This window comes from Rhinopithecus bieti, unplaced genomic scaffold (assembly GCF_001698545.2).
Source record: "Rhinopithecus bieti isolate Rb0 unplaced genomic scaffold, ASM169854v2 scaffold_9997, whole genome shotgun sequence".
Classification (NCBI taxonomy): domain Eukaryota; kingdom Metazoa; phylum Chordata; class Mammalia; order Primates; family Cercopithecidae; genus Rhinopithecus; species Rhinopithecus bieti.
In genome coordinates this window covers 2,592,537-2,615,414 of record NW_016806398.1, presented here as the reverse complement: position 1 = coordinate 2,615,414, position 22,878 = coordinate 2,592,537, and the positions used below count along the sequence as shown (strand labels likewise).

At 46.8% G+C, this 22,878-nt stretch overlaps 1 protein-coding gene across 2 annotated transcripts; it reads left to right on the top strand.

The window, feature by feature from the left end:
* The first annotated feature begins 12 nt into the window (after nucleotides 1-12).
* BSPRY (B-box and SPRY domain containing) lies at nucleotides 13-22,798 on the top strand. Of its 2 annotated transcripts, XR_001886373.1 has the most exons (7): nucleotides 17-265; nucleotides 5,083-5,181; nucleotides 12,108-12,338; nucleotides 13,965-13,990; nucleotides 19,820-19,944; nucleotides 20,221-20,403; nucleotides 21,175-21,238. XR_001886373.1 is itself a non-coding variant. In XM_017875974.1 (6 exons), the coding sequence occupies exons 1-6, from the start codon at nucleotides 59-61 to the stop codon at nucleotides 21,699-21,701; spliced, it is 1,215 nt and encodes a 404-aa protein (XP_017731463.1). In that variant the 5' UTR covers nucleotides 13-58; the 3' UTR covers nucleotides 21,702-22,798. The 2 variants fall into 2 exon arrangements, 1 of the variants encoding a protein (XP_017731463.1); XM_017875974.1 differs by lacking the exon at nucleotides 20,221-20,403 and having other exon boundaries at nucleotides 13-265; nucleotides 21,175-22,798.
* Nucleotides 22,799-22,878: the final 80 nt, after the last annotated feature.

Here is a 22,878-nt window from a genome sequence, read left to right as displayed (position 1 = left end):
CCAGGCCCCGCCCACAGCCACCTGCGACAGGTGGAGCGCACGGCGCGGGAGCACGGCCATGTCCGCCGAGGGCGCGGAGCCGGGGCCGGGGTCCGGTCCCGGGCCGGGACCTGAGCCGGGGCCACTCTGCCCCGAACACGGCCAGGCTCTGAGCTGGTTCTGCCGCTCCGAGCGACGGCCCGTGTGCGCCGCCTGCGCGGGGCTGGGCGGTCGCTGCCGGGGGCACCGCATCCGCCGGGCGGAGGAGCGCGCCGAGGAGCTGCGGGTGAGCGGGCGTGGGCGCCGGAAGGCGAGGGCTCTGGAGGGACTGGGCGCGCCTGGCGGGACCCGGCAGGGACTGGGGAGCCTGGGGCTTGGCGGACATGACAGCTGGCCCCGGAGCCCAGGCTCCTCGGTGGCTTTGGCTGTAGGACTAGGCGGTTAAGGGTGTCGCCTCTGAAGTCAGGCTGGTGTGAGTTCGAATCCACTCCCTGTGAGTCACGTAACTGAGCCTCAGTGTCTTCATCTGTAGTTTGGGGACAACAACAATAATACTAGCGCGTATTTATTAGAATTGTGAGGTATAAATAAGATAGTGAGTAAAATGCTTAGCGATAAGGGGATCCAGGCTCCCCAGGCCCCTTCCATTGCTCTGTTGTGGGAGCTGGCGCTGGCATAGGACAATGAAAGTCTTAGCTGCTCCAGTTCTCAGCGCAAGGTGTGCCCCAGCTCCTGCCCCTGTGGAAACTGACACTGATAAAATCCAGCGAGTCCTTATCCCTTAACCCCTGGACTCAAAGCCCTCCTCCTCCTTTCGCCTCTTTACCCTGCTCCTGCCGCCTTCTGGCGTCTCGTGCCGTGATCTTTTTCCCTTTCAGGATTGGCCTTGACTGTACTTCAAGCTGGTTTAAGGGTTTCAGCTGGATAAACGGAGGGAGTAGGGAGAATATGAGGAGACTCCCCTTCACCCAGCCTTTCTCTCCACCTCCACTTCCCCCTCGGCTCCAGGATGGCCACCTCCTTGTCATCGCCATTCTCCTGAGCTGCTGAGACTGGAAGAGTCGGAGTCACCTTGGGGCTTCTCTGTGGCCCCTGGGGATTTCCTTGCAATTTGATTAAACAGCTTGTTTCTCCCAACCCCACTCTGGAGTTCAGCCCTGCTGTGAAGCCTGAGGGCTGTCGCTGGGGACTTCACCTACTCAGAGTGACCTGTAATAAGCACATCTTATATAGGGTGCTGGGCTTGGGAGGGGTTCAGTTTTTCAGCAACACCCAAAAGTTCCTGGTTGGTCCTACCTGTTACCTCTATTAACAATAATGATGACGAAGATAAACCTGGATAATGCGGTGTAATCAACTTGCATAACAGACAAAAACTGCAAACTCCAAAGTACTTAAATGTCTGTCATCTCATTCTGTCTTGACCACACCTTTGAAGGGGTCCTACCTACATTTTACAGATGAGGCACCTGAGGCCCAGAACAAGGCAGTAACTCCTCCAAGCTTCCTAATGTTCAGGGGTGGGACCCAGGGAGTCACTAACTAGGCAAGAGGAAACTGCTGCTTTGCTTTGGCGGTTGGAGGGAGGAAGTGATGCTAATGGGGGTGAGAATGTCATGGAAACCTTAAAAGTAGCTATCAGGACTGGATTTGAGTGGTGGAAAGAGTGTAGCCTGGGGCAGGTGGCAGGCCTAGTGCTAGTTTCGGTTGTACTCTACCCCAGGGAGCCTTCTTTGAACCCCTCTGAGGCCCTATGCATATTTATCTCCTTTGCCTGTAGGGAGGTGGGTCTTACCCTCTCTTCCTCTGTATTAGAGTAGATTTCTGTATTTTGCACATTCCTTCCTCTATCCATCCAGTCAGCAAATAAATCTCACCCTAGGGCAAGATTGTTACCAAACCAGCACCAGTTCTACTGCTCTCCTACCTCTGGACGCCTGCCCTGTGGTTTTTCAGAAGCCTTTTTAGTGCTCTCAATCCATGGTGCATGGTGATCACAGCTTCCTCCTAGTCAACTCAGTTCTGTAACTTTGTAATTGGACCTGTGAAATGTAAGACTAATTTCTACTACTGACTGGAAAGATTTACAAGGGCTTCCTGGAAGAGGTAGCTAAGTTGACTTTTGGCAGATGGAACTGAGGCAGAACTATTAGGGGAAACAGTGGAGGAACTGTTGCTTGGACAGGCTGTAGGTATCACCTGGAGAAAAGGAGAGCAAAAGCAGGGCCCTGGCCCATACCTTCTCCGGGAAGTCACAAGTCACTTCTCTTTGGGCCTCAGCTTTCCCATTTCTTTTTCTTTCCTTTTTTTTTTTTTTTTTTTTTGAGACAGTCTCACTCTGTTGCCCAGGCTGGAGTGTGGAGTGCAGTGGCGCTCTTTCAGCTCACTGCTACCTCTGCTTCCTAGATTCAAGAGATTCTTCCCACCTCAGCCTCCCGAGTAGCTGGGACTACAGGCGCATGCCACTACGCCCAGCTAATTTTTGTATTTTTTGGTAGAGATGGGGTTTTACCATGTTGCCCAGGCTGGTCTCGAACTCCTGATCTCAGGTGATCTGCCCACCTCAGCCTCCCGCAGTGTTGGGATTACAGGTGTGAGCCACCGTTCCTGGCGAGCTTTCCCATTTCTAAAACTCCCCTGAGCTCATGGATGATGCTGATAGCTTTGAGAGCCTTGAACTGCTGAACCTCTTGTGGTCAAGGCAGTGGGTGTTCATTCATTCATTCAACAAACATTTATTCAGGGCCTTCTATGTTCAGAAACTCTTTTTGTGGTACTAGGACATAGAGAAGTCAGACTTATGGTGCTTCTGTTTCAGTGGTGGGGGAGACAGATACCCCAAAAGGTAAACAAACATATAATATATATTCAGAGAGTTATAAGTGCAAGGGAGAAAAATAAAGCAAAGTAAGAGATTGGGTGAGGAAGGAGATGGTCAGTAAAGACCTATCTGAAAAGGTGACATATGAATGGAGTTGGGGAGTGAGACACACACACACGCGCACACACACACACACACAGACTGGTGAAAATGGTACAACATGTGCAAAGGCACTGAGGTCAGGACAAGTTTGGTGCATTTAAGGAACAGAAAGAAGGCCAGTGGGCAGGCGCAGTGGCTCACGCCTGTAATCCCAGCACTTTAGGAGGCCGAGGCAGGTGGATCACGAGGTCAGGAGATCAAGACCATCCTGGCCAATATGGTGAAACCCCGTCTCTACTAAAAATACAAAAAATTAGCCCGGCATGGTGGCAGGTGCCTGTAGTACCAGCTACTCGGGAGGCTAGGCAAGAGAATGGCGTGAACCTGGGAGGCGGAGCTTGCAGTGAGCCGAGATCGTGCCACTGCACTCTAGACTGGGCGACAGAGCAAGACTCCGTCTAAGAAAAAAAAAAAAAAAAAAAAGAAGAAAGGCCAGCGTGGAGAGAGGTAGAAGGTGATGTTGGAGAAATAAGCTGAGTCACATCAGGTAGGGCTAGGTTGGCTAAGCTAAGAAGCCTGATGTCATTGTGAGTGTACTGAAAGCCATTGGAGGGTTTTGCATAGGGGCATGACCTGGTCTGATTTCCTTACAAAAGGTGGCTCTGGCTAGCTGGGGGTTTGGGGGTGCAGGGTACCCAGTTAGGAGGTTCTAACAGTGGTTCCTGTGAGAGATCATGGCAGTCTGGATAGAATAACTGGAGTAGAGGTGACCAGAGGAGAGAGAGAGACCTTGGAGATGGGGTTGATAGGACTCACTAATGGAACTGATGTGGGGTTGGAGACAAACTCTGGGTTTTAGGTCTGGATAACAGGTGAATGATTGATGGTGCTGCTTAATGAATGGGGATAACTTGGGGGAGAGCAGTTCTGTACAGAACAGAAGATATGGACAGTCAGGGACCTGTCTGTATGACAGAGAACCAAGAGTGTGTGTACCAGAAAGTGATTATAATGGGCTGAGCGTGGTGACTTATGCCTGTAACATCCCAGCACTTTGGGGGGCTGAGGTGGGAAGATTGCTTGAGCCCAGGAGTTGGAGACCAACCTAGGCAACATGGCAAAAGTCCATCTCTACAAAAAATGCAAAAATTAGCCAGGTGTGGTGGCACATGCCTGTAGTTCTAGCTACTCAGAAAGGACATGGGAGGATCACTTGAGCCTGGAAGGTCAAGGCTGCAGTGAGCCTTGATCATGCCACTGGATTCAGCCTGGGCGACAAGCAAGACTCTATCTCAAAATAAATACGTAAATAAATTTAACAAGAAACAAACGGCCGGGTGCGGTGGCTCACGCTTGTAATCCCAGCACTTTGGGAGGCCAAGGCGGGCAGATCACCTGAGGTCTGGAGTTCGAGACCAGCCTGGCCAACATGGTGAAACCCTGTCTCTACTAAAAATACAAAAAGTAGCTGGGCGTGGTGACACACACCTGTAATCCCAGCTACTTGGGAGGCTGAGGCAGGAGAATCGCTTGAACCTGGGAGGTGGAAGTTGCAGCGAGCCGAGATCGCGCCACTGCACTCCAGCTTGGGCAACCAAGTGAGACTCTGTCTCAAAAAATAAATACATACATACATACATACACACGTACATAAAATTAAATAAAAATAAAAATAAACACAAGACAAAATGGACTTTAAGGCAAACGTACTACTAAAGATAAAGTCACTTAGAGAGTGTGCAGTTCACCAGCAACATATAATGATTCTAATCTTAAATGTTTCTAAATAATATAGCCTGAGAATGTTCATAAAGGAAAAATTTGTTTTAAAGTTATTATAATGATAGGCTGGGGTTCTGGGATAAAGACGGAAGTCAGGTCACAGAAGGGGATGATGGACAGTGAAAGGTGGTCCCACTAATGTGTTGGTGGCCTCAACTGAGCTGTTGCTGGAATAGGGATCCTAGAATTAGGCAGTGAGAAGGATAGGGCATGGTGGGGAGAGTGTGGATCCTTGAAGTGGAGATTTAGGAGGTGATACAGTTTTTGATAATCATGAGATCTGGGCTATGACCATGGGAGTGGGTGGCTGAGGTGTGGTAACAGGAGAAAATCACTGGGATGGAGTGAATGGCTCAGGTACATGGACCAAGATGCCATGAGCGTTGTTTGTGTTGCAGAACAAGATTGTGGACCAGTGTGAGAGGCTGCAGTTACAAAGTGCTGCCATCACCAAGTATGTGGCGGACGTCCTGCCAGGGAAGAACCAAAGAGCAGTGGTAATTCCTCTTCTTTCCTCTCTACTCGGCCCCCTTAGACTTACGGACTTGGGCAAGTCTAGAGTCCCTTACCAACCTCACAGGCTCATTGTGTTACTAGCAAAGCTTCCAATCCCTCAGAGACTCAATTTTACCATCTGGGCAGGGTGGACTTGTTCCTGTACCATACTTGGTGCAAAGACTCTGCTAGCAAATGACTTTCTTGGGTATCTTGGCAGAGGGGATCAAGAAAGGTCCTATTCACCTACCATCTAGTCATTTTCTGCCCAGCTCCAGAATTATAAAATAACCTAGGACTTTTACATTGCATATTCTCTGTGACAATCTTATGAAGTAGGTAGCAATAACATCCCCATTTATAAATAGGAAAATGGGTCCTTATAGAGGTTAAAGAGGTTAACTGACCTGCCCAAGGCCGCCTCCAGGCAGTGGGTTCCGTGACCTGGATCTTCTGTCTCCCAGGCTAGTGCTCCTTCTGCTACATCCCACTGATGATTCTTTTTTTTTTTTTTTTTTTTTTTCATTTTGAGACAGAGCTTCACTCTGTCACCCAGGCTGGAGTGCAGTGGCACAATCTTGGCCCACTGTAACCTTTGCCTCCCTGGTTTCAAGCAATTCTCCTGCCTCAGCCTCCCAAAGCTCTAGGATTACAGGTGCCTGCCACCATGCCTGGCTAATATTTTTAATTTTTATTAGAGACGGGGTTTACCATATTGACCAGGCTGGTCTCAAACTCCTGGACTCAAACCATCCTCCCTCTTTGGCCTTCCAAGTGCAAGGATTACAGGTGTGAGCTGCTGTGCCTGGCCTCCACTGCAGATTTTTTGTTCAGTGGACTCATGACCACTGCTGTGTCATCACTCTTAAGTATGCATATCAGGGGAAGAGCCTATGAATTTCTTTCTGCACATCCCCTCCCTCCTTTCCCTATAGTACATGGAGCAGACTTGGTACCATATTAGTCAGGGTTCTTTTAATTGCATGGAATAGAACCCAGTTGAACAAGCATAAGAAAATGGGGCATTTCCTGACAGGACACTAGGGGTCCTCTTAGGACCTAAAAGGGGTTAGACTAGGAACCAGAAAGCTGCTAGGAGTCCAGGCAGCTATTTGGTGCCCATCTATGCTTCGCTTTGCATGATGGTCTCCATCTCCCTCCTCTGCCCTCTTCCCCTCTTCTTCCTTATCCTTTTTATTTTATTGTCTTAATGCACTGGTTATGACCTTAGTACTGTGTTAAATAGATAAATAGAAGCTAGTGTGGCAAATCCTGGCTTTTTTTTTTTTTTGAGACGGAGTATTGCTCTTGTCGCTCAGGCTGGAGTGCAATGGCGTGATCTCCGCTCACTGAAACCTCTGTCTCCTAGGTTCAAGCGATTCTCCTGCTTCAGCCTCCCATGTAGCTGGGATTACAAGCGCCCGCCACCACACCCAGCTAATTTTTTGTATTTTTAGTAGAGATGGAGTTTCACCATGTTGGCCAGGCTGGTCTTGAACTCCTGATCTCAGGTGATCTGCCCGCCTCGGCCTCCCAAAGTGCTAGGATTACAGGCGTGAGCCACTGTGCCTGGCCTGACAAATCCTGACTTTAAGAGGAAAGCTACCAACATGTCACCAGTTATTTATTTAACAAATCTTTATTGAGCACCTACCATGTGCCAGATACTGTTGTTCAATGGGTTAGGCATTCCCCAGTGAACAAAACAGAAATTCCTGTTTTCATGAAGCCTACATTCTTGTCACAGAAGAGGGACAGTAACAAATAAAATATATGTTATGTCCAAAGGTGATATGTGCTTTGGGGAAATATAAAACAGAAAGGGGAATAAGACGGATTGCAATTACATGTGCTGTGACCAGGAATGACTTCATTAAGAGGGTCGAGGCTGGGCGCAGTGGCTCACGCCTGTAATCCCAGCACTTTGGGAGGCTGAGGTGGGTGGATCACGAGGTCAGGAGTTTGAGACCATCCTGGCTAACAGGTGAAACCCTGTCTCTACTAAAAATAGAAAAACTTAGCAGAGCATGGTGGCGGGCGCCTGTAGTCCCAGCTACTCGGGAGGCTGAGGCAGGAGAATGGTGTGAACTCTGGAGACGGAGCTTGCAGTGAGCCGAAATTGCACCACTATACTCCAGCCTGGGCGACAGAGCGAGACTCTGTCTCAAAATAATAATAATAATAATAATACAAAAAGTTAGCCAGCTGTAGTGGCAGGCACCTGTAGTCCCAGTTACTCGGTAGGCTGAGGTGGTAGAATTGCTTGAACCTGGGAGGCGAAGGTTGCAGTGAGCAGAGATCGCACCACTGTACTCCAGCCTGGGGGACAGAGTGAGACACCATCTCAAAAAAAAAAAAAAAGAAGAAGAAGAAGGATGACATTTGCACAGAAACCTAGGAGATAAGGGAATGGACCACACATCTGGGGAATGAGTGTTCTGAAAAGAAGGAATGGCAAATGCACAGGCCCTGAGGCAGGAGTGTACCTGATATGCTGTAGGAGCAGCAAGGAGGCCTGGTGAGGTTGGAGCGGAGGAACGCAGTGAGAAGACAGTAGAAGATGAGGCCAGAGAAGCAATGAGCTAGATTGTATCCTCAGTGGCCACATAGGGATTTTTCCTTTTATTTGGATATGATGGGAAGCTGTTGGAAATTTTTGAGCAGAGCATGATAGTATAATTTAAGATTTAAAATAAACACTTTGGCCGGGCTTGGTGGCTCACTTCTGTAATCCCAGCACTTCGGGAGGCCGAGGTGCGCAGATCACAAGGTCAGGAGTTCAAGACCAGCCTGACCAACATAGCGAAGCCCCACCTCTACTAAAAATACAAAAAATTAGCTGGGCGTGGTGGTGGGTGCCTGTATTCTCAGCTACTCGGGAGGCTGAGGCAGGAGAATCACTTGAACCCAGGAGGCGGAGGTTGCAGTGAGCTGAGATTGCGCACTGCACTCCAGCCTGGGCAACAGTGCGAGACTCTGTCTCAAAAAAAAAGAAACACTTCGGCTGCTATGTTAGAAGTGATTATAGGCAGCAAGGGTTAAAGCAGGGAGACCAGTTAGGAAGCCATTGTAATAATCCAGGTGGGAAACAAGTGTGATCTGGACCCAAGGAATGGTGGCAAAGCTACTGAGAAGTGGCTGGATTCTGCATATATTTTGAAGAGGCAACAGGATTTGCTGATGGACTAGATGTAGGCTATGAAAGAAAGAGAAGATGTGTCAGGATAATGCTTAAGTTCTTTTGTTTGAGCAACTGGCAGGATGGAGCAGCCATGAACTGGGGTGGGGAAGGACTGCATGTGGAGTGATGGTTGGCGGAGGCGGGGAGGGGAATGGGGGAGATCAGGCGTGTTAAGTTGTTGTGGGCATGAGATACCTATTTGACATCCAAGTGAAGATGCTGCGTGGGTAGCTGCATATATGAGTTGGGAAAGGGCTGGGTTGGAGATAAAAATTTGGGATTTATCAGTGTATAAATAGTATTGAAAGCCGTGGAAAAGGATGACATCACTAAGTGAATGAGTGTAGACACGAAAGAGCAGGGATCCAAAGACTGAGTTCTAGGGCACTTCACCTCCTATTGAGAAGACAGGAGGAACCAGCAAAGGGGACCAAGAAATCAGCTAATGAAATAGAAGTAAATTAAGAGAACAGAGTGTCCCAGCATGGGTTCCAAGGACATGGGAGAGATCACTGCTCTCAAATGGTGTTTATTTTACTATCTTCTCACAGGTATAGATTCACGTGATTACTGCCACAATTAAAATACAGAACAGTTCCATCACAAGGACTCCTTGTGCTACCCTTTTATAGCCAATGTACCCTTTCCTCTCCCCTTGTATTATTGTTAATACAAAATTTCTGAATTTGGATTGCTAATCTCAGTAAAACATTTTAATTTTGTTTTAGGATTTTGCATATATGCTCAGGAGTGAGATTAGTCTATGAATTTCATTTCTTGTACAGTCCTTATCAAATTTGGTATAAAGGTTATGTAAGCCTTATTCAATGGATTGGGAAACAGATCTCTTTTTTCTTAAGGGTTTACTTAAGATAAAGTTGTTCTTAGTTTTGATCAAAGTTGCCACAGGTTTGACTATTAAATGTCTTTAGAACCAGCTTCTAGTATTTTTGATCTGCTCTTTTGTATCTCTGTCTTAATTTCATTATTTCTTTCTTTCTTTTTTTAGACAAAGTCTTACTCCGTTGCCCAGGCTGAAATGCAGTGGCGCAGCCATAGCTCACTGCAGCCTTGAACTCCTGGGCTCAGGTGATCCTGCTGCCTTGGCCTCCCAAAGTGCTTGGATTACCAGCATGACCCGGTACTGTGCCTGGCCTGTAGAGTTCTATATGTATGTCTATTAAGCGTATTCATTGGGCTGAGCGTGGTGGCTCATGCCTATTATGCCAGCACTTTGGGAGGCCAAGGCAGGAGGATCACTTGAACTCAGGAGTTTGAGACTATTTTGGGCAACATAGGAAGACCCTGTCTCTACAAAAAATTAAAAAATTAGCCAGACATGATGGCATGAGCCTATAGTCCCAACTACTTGGGTGGGTGAGGTGAGAGGATCACTTGAGCCTAGGAGTTTGAGGCTGCAGTGAGCTATGATTGCGCCACTGCATTCTAGCCTGGGTGACAGAGCGAGACCCTGTCTCAAAAAATAAAACACTTATTCGTTGGTTTAAATCTGCTCTCTACTTAATAATTTTTTTTTTTTTTTTTTTTTTTGAGACAGTCTCACCCTGTCACCCAGGCTGGAGTGCAGTGGTGTGATCTCAGCTCGCTGCAGCCTCCACCTGCCAGGTTCAAGCAATTCTCCTGCCTCAGCCTCCTGAGTAACTGGGATTACAGACTCCCACCACTGGCCCAGGTAATTTTTTGTATTTTAGTAGAGGCAGGGTTTCACCATGTTGGCCAGGCTGGTCTCAAACTCCTGACCTCTGGTGATCCACCTGCCTCGGCCTCCCAAAGTGCTGAGATTGCAGGTATGAGCCACTGTGTCCAGCCCCAATACACTTTTAAAAGGATGCTTAGGCTATTTTTCCAGCATTTCTTTACCTTATTCTGAGAGGGTTTTTGGTTTGTCTACTCTCTGTCATGTGTTTGGAAAGGGAAGTTTTTTCTTTGCTTTGCTCTCCTTTTCTGGGAATGGCTCAACAAACTTGTTGAGATTGACTAGAGTCTTTTAGGCAGGAATCAGAATCTTATTCATCTTGGGTGAGGATCTGTTTTGATCCAGGATCAAACAGTACAACCATGGTTTCAGGGGCTCACCCTGTGGGTAAGGCATTAAGGTGGGATAAACAGGAGAATAATAGTGGGCTGGATATAGTTGCTCATGACTGTAATCCCAGCACTTTGGAAGACTGAGGCAGGAGGATCGCTTGAGCCCAGGAGATCAAAGCTGCAATGAGCTATGATGGTGCCACTGCATTTCAGCCTGGGCATCAGAGCAAGAGTCTGTCTGTTAAAGGAAAAAAAAAAAGATGAAGAAGAACAATAGTGAATGAATGTTATTGAACACATAATGTGGCAGGCTTTGTTCTACTTTATATATATTAACACATTTAAACCTCACCATAGCCTTATGAGGTAGGTACTATTATTATTCTCATTTTACAGATTAGAAAATAGAGGCATAGGGAAGATAAGGAAGATGTTCCAAGTTCCACAGCTAATGAGCGGAGCAGTTAAGATTTAAATCTAGACACTATCTCTAAAGCTTAATTTCCTGACCACTATGTTATGTTGCCTCAAGAGCACACTATAAACTTGGAGGCTTACCTTCTGAGTTCACTTGCCATTCACTTAGCTACTGTCTCCTCCCTGTAAGGCAAACTGTGGGTCTCAGAGTTTTCTGTGAAATAGGAATGACTGCCCCGTGCACTGTACAGAGCAGGTCTTCAGGGACAGGGCATAGGGAAGCTGCTGGCTATCCCTGACTTTCTCACATGAAGGAGGCAGTTCTATTCCCACTTGTCTGGCAAGAGTACAAGTGCACCTGCTTATGCGACAGGTGCCTTTGGGGAGGATTGGTTGCCAGGTGGCATCTGGTGTAAGGGAATGGGATTGGACCGAGAGTCAAGAGAACTGGGTTCCAGTCTCAGCTTTGCTACTGAATTGCCATGTGAGCACTACCAAGAGATCTTTTCCTAAGTGAGAAAAAATTTCCTGGGTGGGCACAGTGGCTCATGCCTATAATCCCAGCACTTTGTGGGGCTGAGTTGGGCGTACTGATCGAGCCTAGGACTTTGAGACCAGCTTGGGCAACATGGTGAAACTCCATCTCTATTTTTAAAAAAAATTTAAAAAAAGAAAACATTTCCCATTCAGTCAATATTTGAGTACCTACTGCATGCCAGGCACTGTGCTAAGAATTACAAGAAGACACCTGTTAACTTAATTGTCTGAGAATTGATTTCAGGCCTCTTCTGTGGCAGATAAAAATTCTACCACATAACCAGTTGAAATGGACAGCTTTAGGAAGCCATCAGTTTTTTCCCTCAAAATGGTGAAATCTCAACTGTACCACTGCTGGTATGGATCCTGCTGATGCGGATGACTTTTTAGGCCCTCTGCTCTGCAATTCTCTGATTATCTGACCTTGATCCTTTGACCTTGTATTCCCAACTGTGATTAAGTATTCTAGTTGGGCTCTAAGTCCTGCCCAGGTCTTCCATTATGTGATCATGGCTCCCTGAGATATGTGTCTGTATCTCAAATTTCTTTACCCTAAACCATATTTGGGAAGTCTTAGGGCAGAGATGTCAAAGTAAAAGGCTTACATGCTATTATTTCCATTACTAAGCCCGTGGCAGACATTGCTAATCAATCTCAACACTCCTTTCCACTGAGCCTAAATCCTTTTATTCCTGACCGGGGCTTTGCACAGACCACCCAGCTCCTCATTTTATCTCTCATCAGAGCATGGCCAGTGCAGCGAGGGAACTGGTTATCCAGCGGTTGAGTCTGGTGAGGAGTCTTTGCGAGAGCGAGGAGCAGCGGTTACTGGAACAGGTGCATGGCGAAGAGGAGCGGGCCCACCAGAGCATCCTGACACAGCGGGTGCACTGGGCCGAGGCACTGCAGAAGCTTGACACCATCCGCACCAGCCTGGTGGGCATGCTTACCCACCTGGATGACCTGCAGCTGATTGTAAGTCAGGCAAGGGTGAGGGCATGACCAGTTGGCCAGGCTCCCCGAAAGTCTGAAAATATGGAGAATGTTTGTCAGTATGAGGAGGGTGGAGATGAGAATTTGGAGCAGGGATGAGTGACAAAGATTCTTTGCTTGGCCAAACTTTAGTCAGGCTTCTGAGCCTTCTCCCAGGCCCATCTGTGCACTTCATTATAAAATCCAGTTTTTACAAAAGAACCCTGCTAAGTCGATGTAGCCAGAAACCCCCATCTTTGATATCTGATCATCGTTGATATCTGATGAGGTTCCTCATCCACCACCATCCCCCATGTGATGTCCGATCACTGTGTTCTGTCTGCAGCAAGAATCCTGTTAGGTAGGCTTAGCCATAATCCCCCTTACCCCTAATGTTTCCTCTTAGTAACTTTCCATCCACTAATCCCCGACCCTGCTCCTTAGCTATAAATTCCTACCTGCCCACTCTGTTCAGAGTTGAACCCAGTCTCTCTCCCATTGCAAGACCCCATTGCAATGAAGTCTTGAATAAGTCTGCCTTACTGTGCTCTAACAGGTATCATTAAATAATTTCTTCTCTAACATGAGGCAAGGGAATAAAACTAGGTTTCTTTGGCACTGATAATAGTTTTCTTTTGATAGTGAGTCAATGTGTACTGAGTGCCTATTATATGTGAAGCGCTGTGCTATGGGGCAGAGTAACCAGATGCAGCTGTCAGCTGCTCCCAGCCTTACAAAGGAGACAAATACACTAACTGACGATTAGGATATGGAAGGATATGTGCTGCAGTAGAGGAACTCACCCATGCTAGGGACTGACAATCCAGGCTAGGGGAAAGAGGGGTCAGGGAAGGTTTCCGGATGAAGCGACTTAGAAGCTGATGCCTGAAAGATAAGACGACTAGCTGTGTCAAAGGAAGTGAGGAGGTGGAAAGAGTTCAGGAGCATGTAGAGAGAACACTGTGCTCCAGGGAGCTGACGAGGTCTTCGATATGAAAACACAGAGCTCATCCTTAATCCTACCACCCAGAAATCACCATGATTCATATTTGGTACATAGCCTTTCAAAGCATTTTATATAGATAGGCAGCTGCCTGCAGTTTTGAGGGGAGAAGGTGGCATCTGAGTCACAAGCAGAGGAAGGAGAATGTGGAACACCTGAGCTGTCCCACTGCCTCTGCAAGTAGGGCAGTTTCCATGACTGCCCGCAACTGTGCATTCATTTAGTCACAGCGTCCATGGACACAGCATGCTCCTTCACAGACACTGGGACAGTCACAATAGAAGACTCAGAAAGAGTCGCAGCCATCCAGAAGCTGGCAGTCTTCATGGGGGATGCTGTCGGGTAAACAGGCGATGGTCCTGAGTGGAGTTGAGGGGAATCCAGGATGCCCTGGGACATGGGGTAGAGTGATTCATTGTGAGCATGTGTTATGGGTGCGTGTGTGTGTGTGTGTGTGTGTGTGTGTGTGTGTAGAACAGCCTAGAAAACTTTATGCTGGTCTTAAAGAGTAGAAGTTTTTATTCTAGAGTCCACATGGAGCCCTTTCTGGTGGTTAAATCTGTCCTAGCATTGACTCCCTGCTGGGTATCTGGTGCCAAGCTTGACTTTGTTTTCTTTTCTCACAGCAGAAGGAGCAAGAGATTTTTGAGAGGTGAGTATAGACCCCGTGATTTGACTGGGTAGTCTTGGAGACCCTTAGGCCTCTTCACACCCCACTGCCTTCAGGCCGTGCTGCTCTTGGGAGAATGCACAGGGTATGCAGCTGAGTGGCTTTCCTGGAGCCCAGCTCTGTGGACAGGGAATCTATCTGCCCTTGGCTTACAGAACTGCTTTAATACACATGGAAAGGCAGTGGAATACTTAGTAATCCAAGGCTTGCCACTGCTTTCTTAAACTTCCTCTGTAAAAAGAGGGTTTTTACCTGTTGGAGGGTTTTACCACCTCCATCTGCAGATGAAAATGCTGAGACTCTAAAAGGGGAAGGGACCTCCCTAAGCCTGGAACCAGGGGGTTGGACCCGTCTAACACCTGCCCAGTACTGTCACCTCTGCCTCATTCCTCCTTTCCCTGATGGAGGAATCTTTGAAACTTAAGTCTGCATTACCGCTCAAACTTTGCATTTTAGCTCTTCAATAATAAAAGAATTTCACCAGGTCCTGCCTGAGTTCTAAAAGAGCTGAGGGCCTAAGGAAGTGGTCAAGAGGACATAATTTGCCAGGCAGAGTAATTCACAAACCTTCTGTGTGAAATTTCAGAGCTATACTTAGGGAACACAGTCCATTCTTCTTATTTATTTACTTATTTTTCTATATTTCAACGGGTATAAATTATTTATTTTCATATTTAAGTTTCAACAGCAATACATGTGCATGAGAGAAAAAAATTCTACCAATATAAAGCCATTTAAAATGAAAAATGAATCTTTCTGGGCATGGTGTCTTACACCTATAATTCTAGCACTTTGGGAGGCTGAGGCAGGACGATAGCTTGAAGCTAGGAGTTTGAGACCAGCCTGGGCAATACAGTAAGACCTGATCTCTACAAAAAAATAAAAAATTAGCCATGCATCATGCTGAGAACCTATAGTCCCAGCTTCTCAGAAGGCTGAGACAGGATGATCACTTGAACCTGGGTGGTTGAGGCTACAGTGAGCTGTGCTCACACCACTGCACTCAGTCTGGGCAACAGTGTAAGACCCTGTCTCAAAGAAAAAGGAAAAATGAGTCTCCATCACCCTTTCCCAGTCCCATTCTCTGACAGCGATGGGTTTGAATAGATGTGCGTTTGTGGACTTATATATAGTCATAGGAGGGTACGTGGGGGTTTTTTGGTTGTTGTCTTAAAAAATTTTTTAGGCCTGGTGGCTCATGCCTATAATCCGTTCACTTTGGGAGGCCAAGGAAGGTGGATCACTTGAGGTCAGGAATTCAAAACCAGCCGGGCCAAGATGGTGAAATCCCGTCTCTACTAAAAACACAAAAATTAGTCAGGTGTGGTGGTGTGCGCCTGTAGTCTCAGCTACTCAGGAGGCTGAGGAAGGAGAATCACTTGAACCCACGTGGAGGTTGCAGTGAGCTGAGATGCGCTACTGCACTCCAGCCTGGGCGACAGAGTGAGACTCCACCTCAAAAAAAAAAAAAAAAAAAAAAAGAAAGCTGGGTGTGATGACTCACGCCTGTAATCCCATCACTTACGGAGGCCTAGACAGGTAGATCACTACTTGAGGTCAGGAGTTCACAACCAGCCTGGCCAATATGGTGAGACCCCTTCTCTATTAAAAATACAAAAATTAGCTGGGTGCAGTGGCACACGCATGTCATCCCAGTTATTGGGAAAGCTGAGGCAGGAGGATCGCTTGAGTCCAGGAGGCAGAGGTTATAGTGAGCTGAGAGCCTGTCACTGCACTCCAGCCTGGGTGATGGGACTGAAACCCTATCTCAAAAACCAAAAAAATTAAAACACAGATAGGATCATGTTATACCTGTTGTTGTGAAACTTGTTAGGCTATCTGGGACATCTTTCCACGTCAGTACATTTAGATTCACGTCCCTTTTTTGAAAGTTTGTGAAGTATTGCACAGTGTAGATGGATCATATTTATTTTACTGTCTCCTAATGCATGCTTGGCTTGTTCTCGCTTCTCCCCTTGTACAATCTTTTCACACTTCTGCCCATCTTCTCTATCTCCTTTATCTTCATCATCTTCCTTTAATACAATGTATCCTTAATATCAAGCTGATCTGAGTTTTTAAAATTGATCTTTAATTTTTTATTCAAATGATTTCAAACTTAGAAAAAAGTTGCAAAGGTAGTATAATGAGCTTCACCTAGAAAATATCAGTTGTTGATATTTTGCCACATTCATTGTCGCTCGTTCTCTCTATCTTCCTATTTATCTATCTAGTATATATGTTAGAAACTTATTTTTTTATGGTCTGTTTGAGGGTGAATTCCAGAACACATGAACTTTTCTCTCAAAATACTTAAGCATGTTTCTCCTAGAAACAAAGACATTCCCTTACATAACCCCGGTGTAAATTGAGGAAATTTAACATTGATATAATACTATAATCTAATACACAGTCCATAGTCGACTGTTTCCAATTGTGCAAATGTTCTTTACAGTGTTTTATTTTGTTTTCCTAATTCAGCTGGTCTTTTTAAGTCTAGAATAATTCCTTAGCTTTTTTTTTTTTTTACATTTTTTAAAGAGTCAAGGTCAAGGCCAGTTTATAGGATCTCCCTCAGTTGGGTTTATCTGATGTTACCTTATGATTAGATTCAAGTTATACATTTTTAGCAGGAATACCTCATAAGTGATGTGTCTTCAGTTCATCATATCTGGGGGCACATGATGTCCCTTTGTCTGTTATCAAGGATGTCCATTTTGAGCACTTGGATAAGGTGATGTCTATTAGGTTTCCTCATTATAAAGTTACACTTTTCCTTTTATAATTACTAAGCAGTCTGTGAGGAGACACTTTGTGCATATATAACCTGTGTCCCTTCAGACTTTCTCCCAATAGTTTAGCAACCATTGGTCACTCCTGCCTGAATTATTCCTTTATTTGCTTGTTTGTTCTCTTATTCAATATTAATACAGACTCATGGATTCTTATTTTATTCAATTATAATCTGTCACTGTAATTACTAATTTTGACATTCAGATTGTCCCAGATTTGGCCAGTAGAAGCCCCTTCAGACTGGACCCTGTGTCCTTTTGAAAAGTTCCCATCATTCTTTGAGCACTTTCTTGCTCTCTGGCACAAGAAGCACAAGAAGAAAACCCCAGCTCAACTTGTACTTTTCCTGCCCCTGAATCAGCTACTTCTCCAGGGGACCTGGTTGTTTTTAGTGGAGAATGATATTTAGAAACCAAGATCTGAGCATTAAGGGTACTCAGTGACCTCGCTTCCAGGCCTCACTCAGTGTATAGCAGATGGAACTAGGAAGAGAGAGAGAGAGAGAGAGAGAGTGAGTGTGCGTGTATGTGTGTAGCTGTTTGATGCATGAGTTTGTATCACAGCTTCATTTTTTTTTTTTTTTTTTTTTTTGAAACTGAGTCTCGCTCTATTGCTCAGTGGCATAATCTTGCCTCACTGCAACCTCTACCTCCTGGGTCCAAGCGATTCTCCTGGCTCAGCCTGCCAAGTAGCTGGGATTACAAGCATGTGTCACCACACCCAGCTAATTTTTGTAATTTTAGCGAAGACAAGGTTTCACCATATTAGCCAGGCTGGTCTCAAACTCCTGACCTCAAGTGATCCTCCCGCCTCAGTCTCCCAAAGTGCTGGGATTACAGGCATAAGCCACCATGCCCAGCCCATATCACAACTTCTAATTCCAATGTAACACCTCAAGGTTTTTCCTTTGCCCTCTCCCTTTCTACATTTGTACCTTTTATTATTTTACAGTGAGGACTGCAGCCCCCAACAACAATATTTGCTCAATCCTACAATACATACAAAGTTGTCTGGGCATTGCAAAGCCCATACTACTATTGACAGGCCTATCCATAGAGTTCCAGATTTGTCTGTATGTTCTTTATGCCCCCAGGCTAAGGGAATATACTCTCAATGTACTGTGTTCAAAAGTTGTCAAGCCCCATCTAGCTGGAAACTCACTTATCTGAGAAGTGCCTTGTTGGCTCTGGTGTTTCCACGCTCGTGGCTGGGCTCAACTCTGACCGGACACTGCAGCAGATCCTGCTGCACCGTCTGGGTGTTCTGATCCTGGCCGGGGCATGCTGTGTTCAGGCCCTGTTTCCTTTCCACCCCTTTGAGGCCATGAGTTTTGTCTTCGGTACCATAGGGCATCTAGCCCAGGTGGTTTGCTGTAGACTTTACTCTCTATGTTCAGCTTCAGATTTGCCCTGGGCTGACAGCTTAGTACCGCTGACATCAGCTTCTCTTTCTTACCCACCTGTTGGCTGGAGCTCCTGCGTTCTGAGAAGATGGCAATAGACCCTCTGTTGTCCTGACCACAAAGAGCCTTTGTTACTAAGCTTGCTCCCAGCATTTCTAAGGCTCTATTCACCTCATGCCTCCCAAGACAGAACAGTCAGTGACAGTCTTGCAAAGAGCCATCAGGGTATATGCCCCACCCCTGTTTCCTCACTCCATTTATAGGCAAAGCCATGAGATATGGGGAGAGAGTGTGTGTATTCAGAACCACTGCCTGATCTCAAAGCCATCTTCAGGATTAGAGGCAGTAGGAAAGGTCTTTCTCAGCACCTGGGTCAAAAGGCTGCAGAGCTCCATGGTAAACTCCTACTTTGCCCTATATTCCTTTGAGATTTCACTCCAGGTCAAGGAAAAAAATATGTTGAATGCTGTCTGGGCTTCATCCCAGCTTTGTTCTATTTTTGCATGCAGGAAGGACTTGAATACAGCTCCCCTTTTTAGCTCTGAATCCGTTCTGTCCTGTCAAATCAGATAACCACTGTCTCCCAGGTTATAGCAAAGGAAGTGTGAGAAAACAGCAAGCCCAGGGCCTCGCTGCTGATACGTGGCAGTTTTCAACCCCTAGGCATCATATTGTCCCAAATTGCCTCTCCAGCAAAACCCAGGCCCCATTGTGAGCTGAGGAGAGAGTTATTAAGAGCACAGTGCCATGATTCATTTGTGGCTGGGGTGATAACTGATGGCGCTTTCCTTTGTGGACCCCTCAGGTGTTTGCATTTTTAAAGTAGAGGAGTGGCTGTACCTTCTGACAAAACCCAGGGAAACATGACTGCCCCAACAGGTCTGAGAGGGAGGTGAGATATTTTCTAGGCAAGGGCAAGATGTTGGAGTAGAAAGACTATCGTGCAGGGGTTCCAGAGGCCCAGGTCTTAGCCCCAGCTCTGCCATTAACTTACTGAGGGACTCTGGCAAATTGCTTCCTCTCCAGAGCACACCACCTTCAATTTCTAATACTAGCACCAAGAATACATCTCCCTGTAAACTGTCCACCAGCTTTGCTAAAATTAAGGTTTCTGGGGGGGAACAGGGGAAATGGCCACCTTCCCTTTGGGCCCAAGCCCCTGTTTGGGGCCTGGATGCCATTCTTTTTTTTTTTTTTTTTTTGAGACAGGGTATCACTCTGTCACCAAGGCTGGAGTGCAGTGGCATGATCTCGGCTCACTGCAGCCTCGAACTCCTGGGCTCCAGCAATTCTCCCACCTCAGCCTCCCAAGTAGCTGGGACTACAGGTGCATGCCTCACCATGCCCAGCTAATTTTTAAATTTTTTGTAGAGATGGAGTCTTATTATGTTGCCCATGCTGGTCTCAAACTCCTGGGCTCAAGCAATCTTCTCCCACCTCCGGCCTCCCAAAGTGCTAGGGTCACAGGGGAGAGCCACTGCACCTGGCCCTAGCTGCCAATCTTGGTGTCACCTGGATAGGAGGATTTTACTTCTGTTCTTCTCTTCATCCCATATTGATCCAGATATATTTCCAGAACCATCCTGAATCTCTGTCTCTGTTTTTCCCCATATAAGGACTGAAGAAGCAGAGGGCATTTTGGATCCCCAGGAGTCGGAAATGTTGAACTTTAATGAGAAGTGCACTCGGAGCCCACTACTGACCCAACTCTGGGCAACGGCGGTTCTTGGGTCCCTCTCAGGTTAGCAGCAGTAGAGCCCAGGACCATTAGGACAACTGGGCTTCTGTCTGTCTGTCTGGGGTTCACTCCTGGTTCACAATGGGGACCCGTGCTTCTGAAATGGTAGCTTAAACAAGTCATCCTGGATGCAGGCTGGTCAGTAGGGTCAAGGTTCCAGACAGGCCTGGGGCAGCTGGGCCAAGTCCTGCCCATTTCCAGACTAACATGTTCTGTGGTTGGGTCAAAAATAAATCTCATTCCTACAAGTCATGTCTTCCTTATATCCTGACCTACTAGGGCAGCTCAGTATTATTTATTGGAAACCTGGGGTTTATCTTTAAGAAGATATAATTGATGGCCAACTGAAGAACATCTGGACCAAGAATCAAGCTGCCTGATTTGCCTCACTTACTCACTTTACACACACTGACTCAGACCAACTGTGGGCCTCACCCTGTGCCGCATGCTGGGGCCACAGAGGTAAACTGACATGGTCTTCTGCCTCCAGGAATTCCAACTTAGCACAGGGTTTCTCCAGAGCAGGCCTCCTCCAAGTTAGATGGAAGCTTCCATTCTCCCAATGATAGTCTTTGCACAATTCTTAGAATAGTTAGGTTAATAGACTGATCTTTTTTTTTCAGTTTTAATCCTCCCTCCTCATACTATCCTTACAATTTTGGTACAAGCTGTAGCTTGTCTACTCTAGATTCTGGTATCAAATGATGCCTGATTTACCAGCAGTTTAGATATTTGCTAGAAATCGCTTATCTCATGCTTCCTAGCTCCCAGAGGCTGTGTTTCTAGGACAAGTCCAATCTGGAGGTCACAGATATGACCAAGTAGAAAGCAGTATAATCAGTGCTAGGTATAGGAACAAAATGCTTTGTCTTCATTTTGCCCCTGCCACCAACTCAGTGTGTAAACTTGGGCAACTCCCTTTTTCCTCTCTGGGCCTTATTTCTATCAGAGTTTACAGATGAGGGTCTTGACTGATAGTAACTATCATTATAAAGGCTACAGTTTACAGAGCACTTACATGCTGGGCACTTTACATGTATGATTCTGTTTAATTCTTGTGATCACCCAGTGAGAAGTCCTATTTTGACCCCCATTTTACAGATGAGGCTCAGAGAAAGTAAATGGCTTATATGAGGTCACCATGCTAATGAGTGGCGAGGAACTTTTGCTACCTGGCAGGACCAGGTTAGGGCAGGGTGGGCTCTCGGCAACTCTGAGCATTCTTTCTGGCAGGCACAGAGGACATACGGATCGATGAGAGGACAGTCAGCCCCTTCCTGCAATTGTCAGATGATCGAAAGACCCTGACCTTCAGCACCAAGAAGTCAAAGGCCTGTGCAGATGGCCCGGAGCGCTTCGACCACTGGCCCAATGCCCTGGCTGCCACCGCCTTCCAGAATGGGCTCCATGCCTGGATGGTGAATGTCCAGAACAGTTGTGCCTATAAGGTGGGCGTGGCGTCAGGTCACCTGCCCCGCAAGGGTTCTGGCAGTGACTGCCGTCTGGGCCACAATGCCTTCTCCTGGGTCTTCTCTCGCTATGATCAGGAGTTTCGTTTCTCACACAATGGGCAGCATGAGCCCCTGGGGCTGCTGCGGGGCCCAGCCCAGCTGGGTGTACTGCTGGACTTGCAGGCTCAGGAGCTGCTCTTCTATGAGCCAGCCTCCGGCACAGTGCTCTATACCCATCATGGGTCCTTCCCGGGGCCCCTCTTCCCAGTCTTTGCTGTGGCCGATCAGACCATTTCCATTGTCCGCTGACCTCTGGCCACAGGAAGCCAGGTCCACCTCCCACCACCCTTTCAGGCCATGTTTCTACTCAGTGTCCTTTTCCCAAATGATGTGTGTGGTGTTTCTAAGGGAAACAAGGCCCACAATTAGTGGGCAGCTTTAGGAGGGATGAGAATCTCTTTCAGATCTAGGCACAACCTGTAAATCACAGGTGTCCAAACTTTTGGCTTCCCTGGGCCACATTCGAAGAATTTTCTTGGGCCACATAAAATACACTAACGATAGATGATGAGCTAAAAAAAAAAAAAGTCTGTTTATACATTTTTGTGATATCTGCCACCACAGATAAGCAAAAAAGTCCTTGCATTCAAAGGGTTGGAGATTGCTGCTCTGAATGCTGGCTATCTGTGGGAAACCCACTATTCCCTGGGCCTTAGTCTCCCAAATCCACCATGCATCTGCCCCTCTGAGGGTGTCTTCACTTTGTCTCTGGCATCCAGCATGGTGCCTGGTGCATAGTGAGTATGCAATAAATATTTGGCAGGTGAGTGGATGGATAGATGGATAGGTGAATGTAGGTGGACAGGTGACTTGGGTGGATGTGGTGGTCTCTGGAGAAGCACTGCCATTCAGCCTCCTGCTCCAGCTTTGCACATGCAGAAGTGCTTCTCTTCACAGGCAGAGGAGCCTGTGGCTAAAGTTTCCGCATCCCATTAATTCAGTGCTTCTTTTTCATGACATGGCACATAGAGAAAATACTTTTTCTAGCACACAAGAGCAACCTGAAAGGCTGCTCCTGGCCAGCGGACTCTGTCCTAGGGGACCGTGTCCTCCCCCATGTCCTGCCTAGGCCCTCAGAGGACCAGGGGATCATGTCTCCAGGTAACCTGACCGCAGCCCCATCATCAGCATCTGTCTCACACCTGCCGACTGAGCTCCAGCCTGTGCTCACCGGTAATAGCAGGGACGGCCTTTTCCCTTAGAGAAGCTGATAAGTTTCCCTACTTGATGGCCCCCTCTAACATAAACTGCACACTTGGGGTGATGGCTTAAAGCCAGAAAGAGCTGAGGGAGCAAGAGGGCCAACCTCAGGGCATGTGGGCATTAGTAAAGGTCTTGAAAGCATTAAAGATTTATTCCATGTTCTTTGTTGCTAATCGGGTGTATACTGTACGCTGGCCTGTCTTCATACCCTTATTGCATTCTT

Coding starts and splice junctions, on each gene's coding strand:
- BSPRY (XM_017875974.1), top strand. CDS start 59: ATGTCCGCCGAGGGCGCGGAGCCGGGGCCGGGGTCCGGTCCCGGGCCG. Junction 266..5,082: donor AGCGCGCCGAGGAGCTGCGG/GTGAGCGGGCGT, acceptor TTTGTGTTGCAG/AACAAGATTGTGGACCAGTG. Junction 13,991..19,819: donor GAGCAAGAGATTTTTGAGAG/GTGAGTATAGAC, acceptor TCCCCATATAAG/GACTGAAGAAGCAGAGGGCA.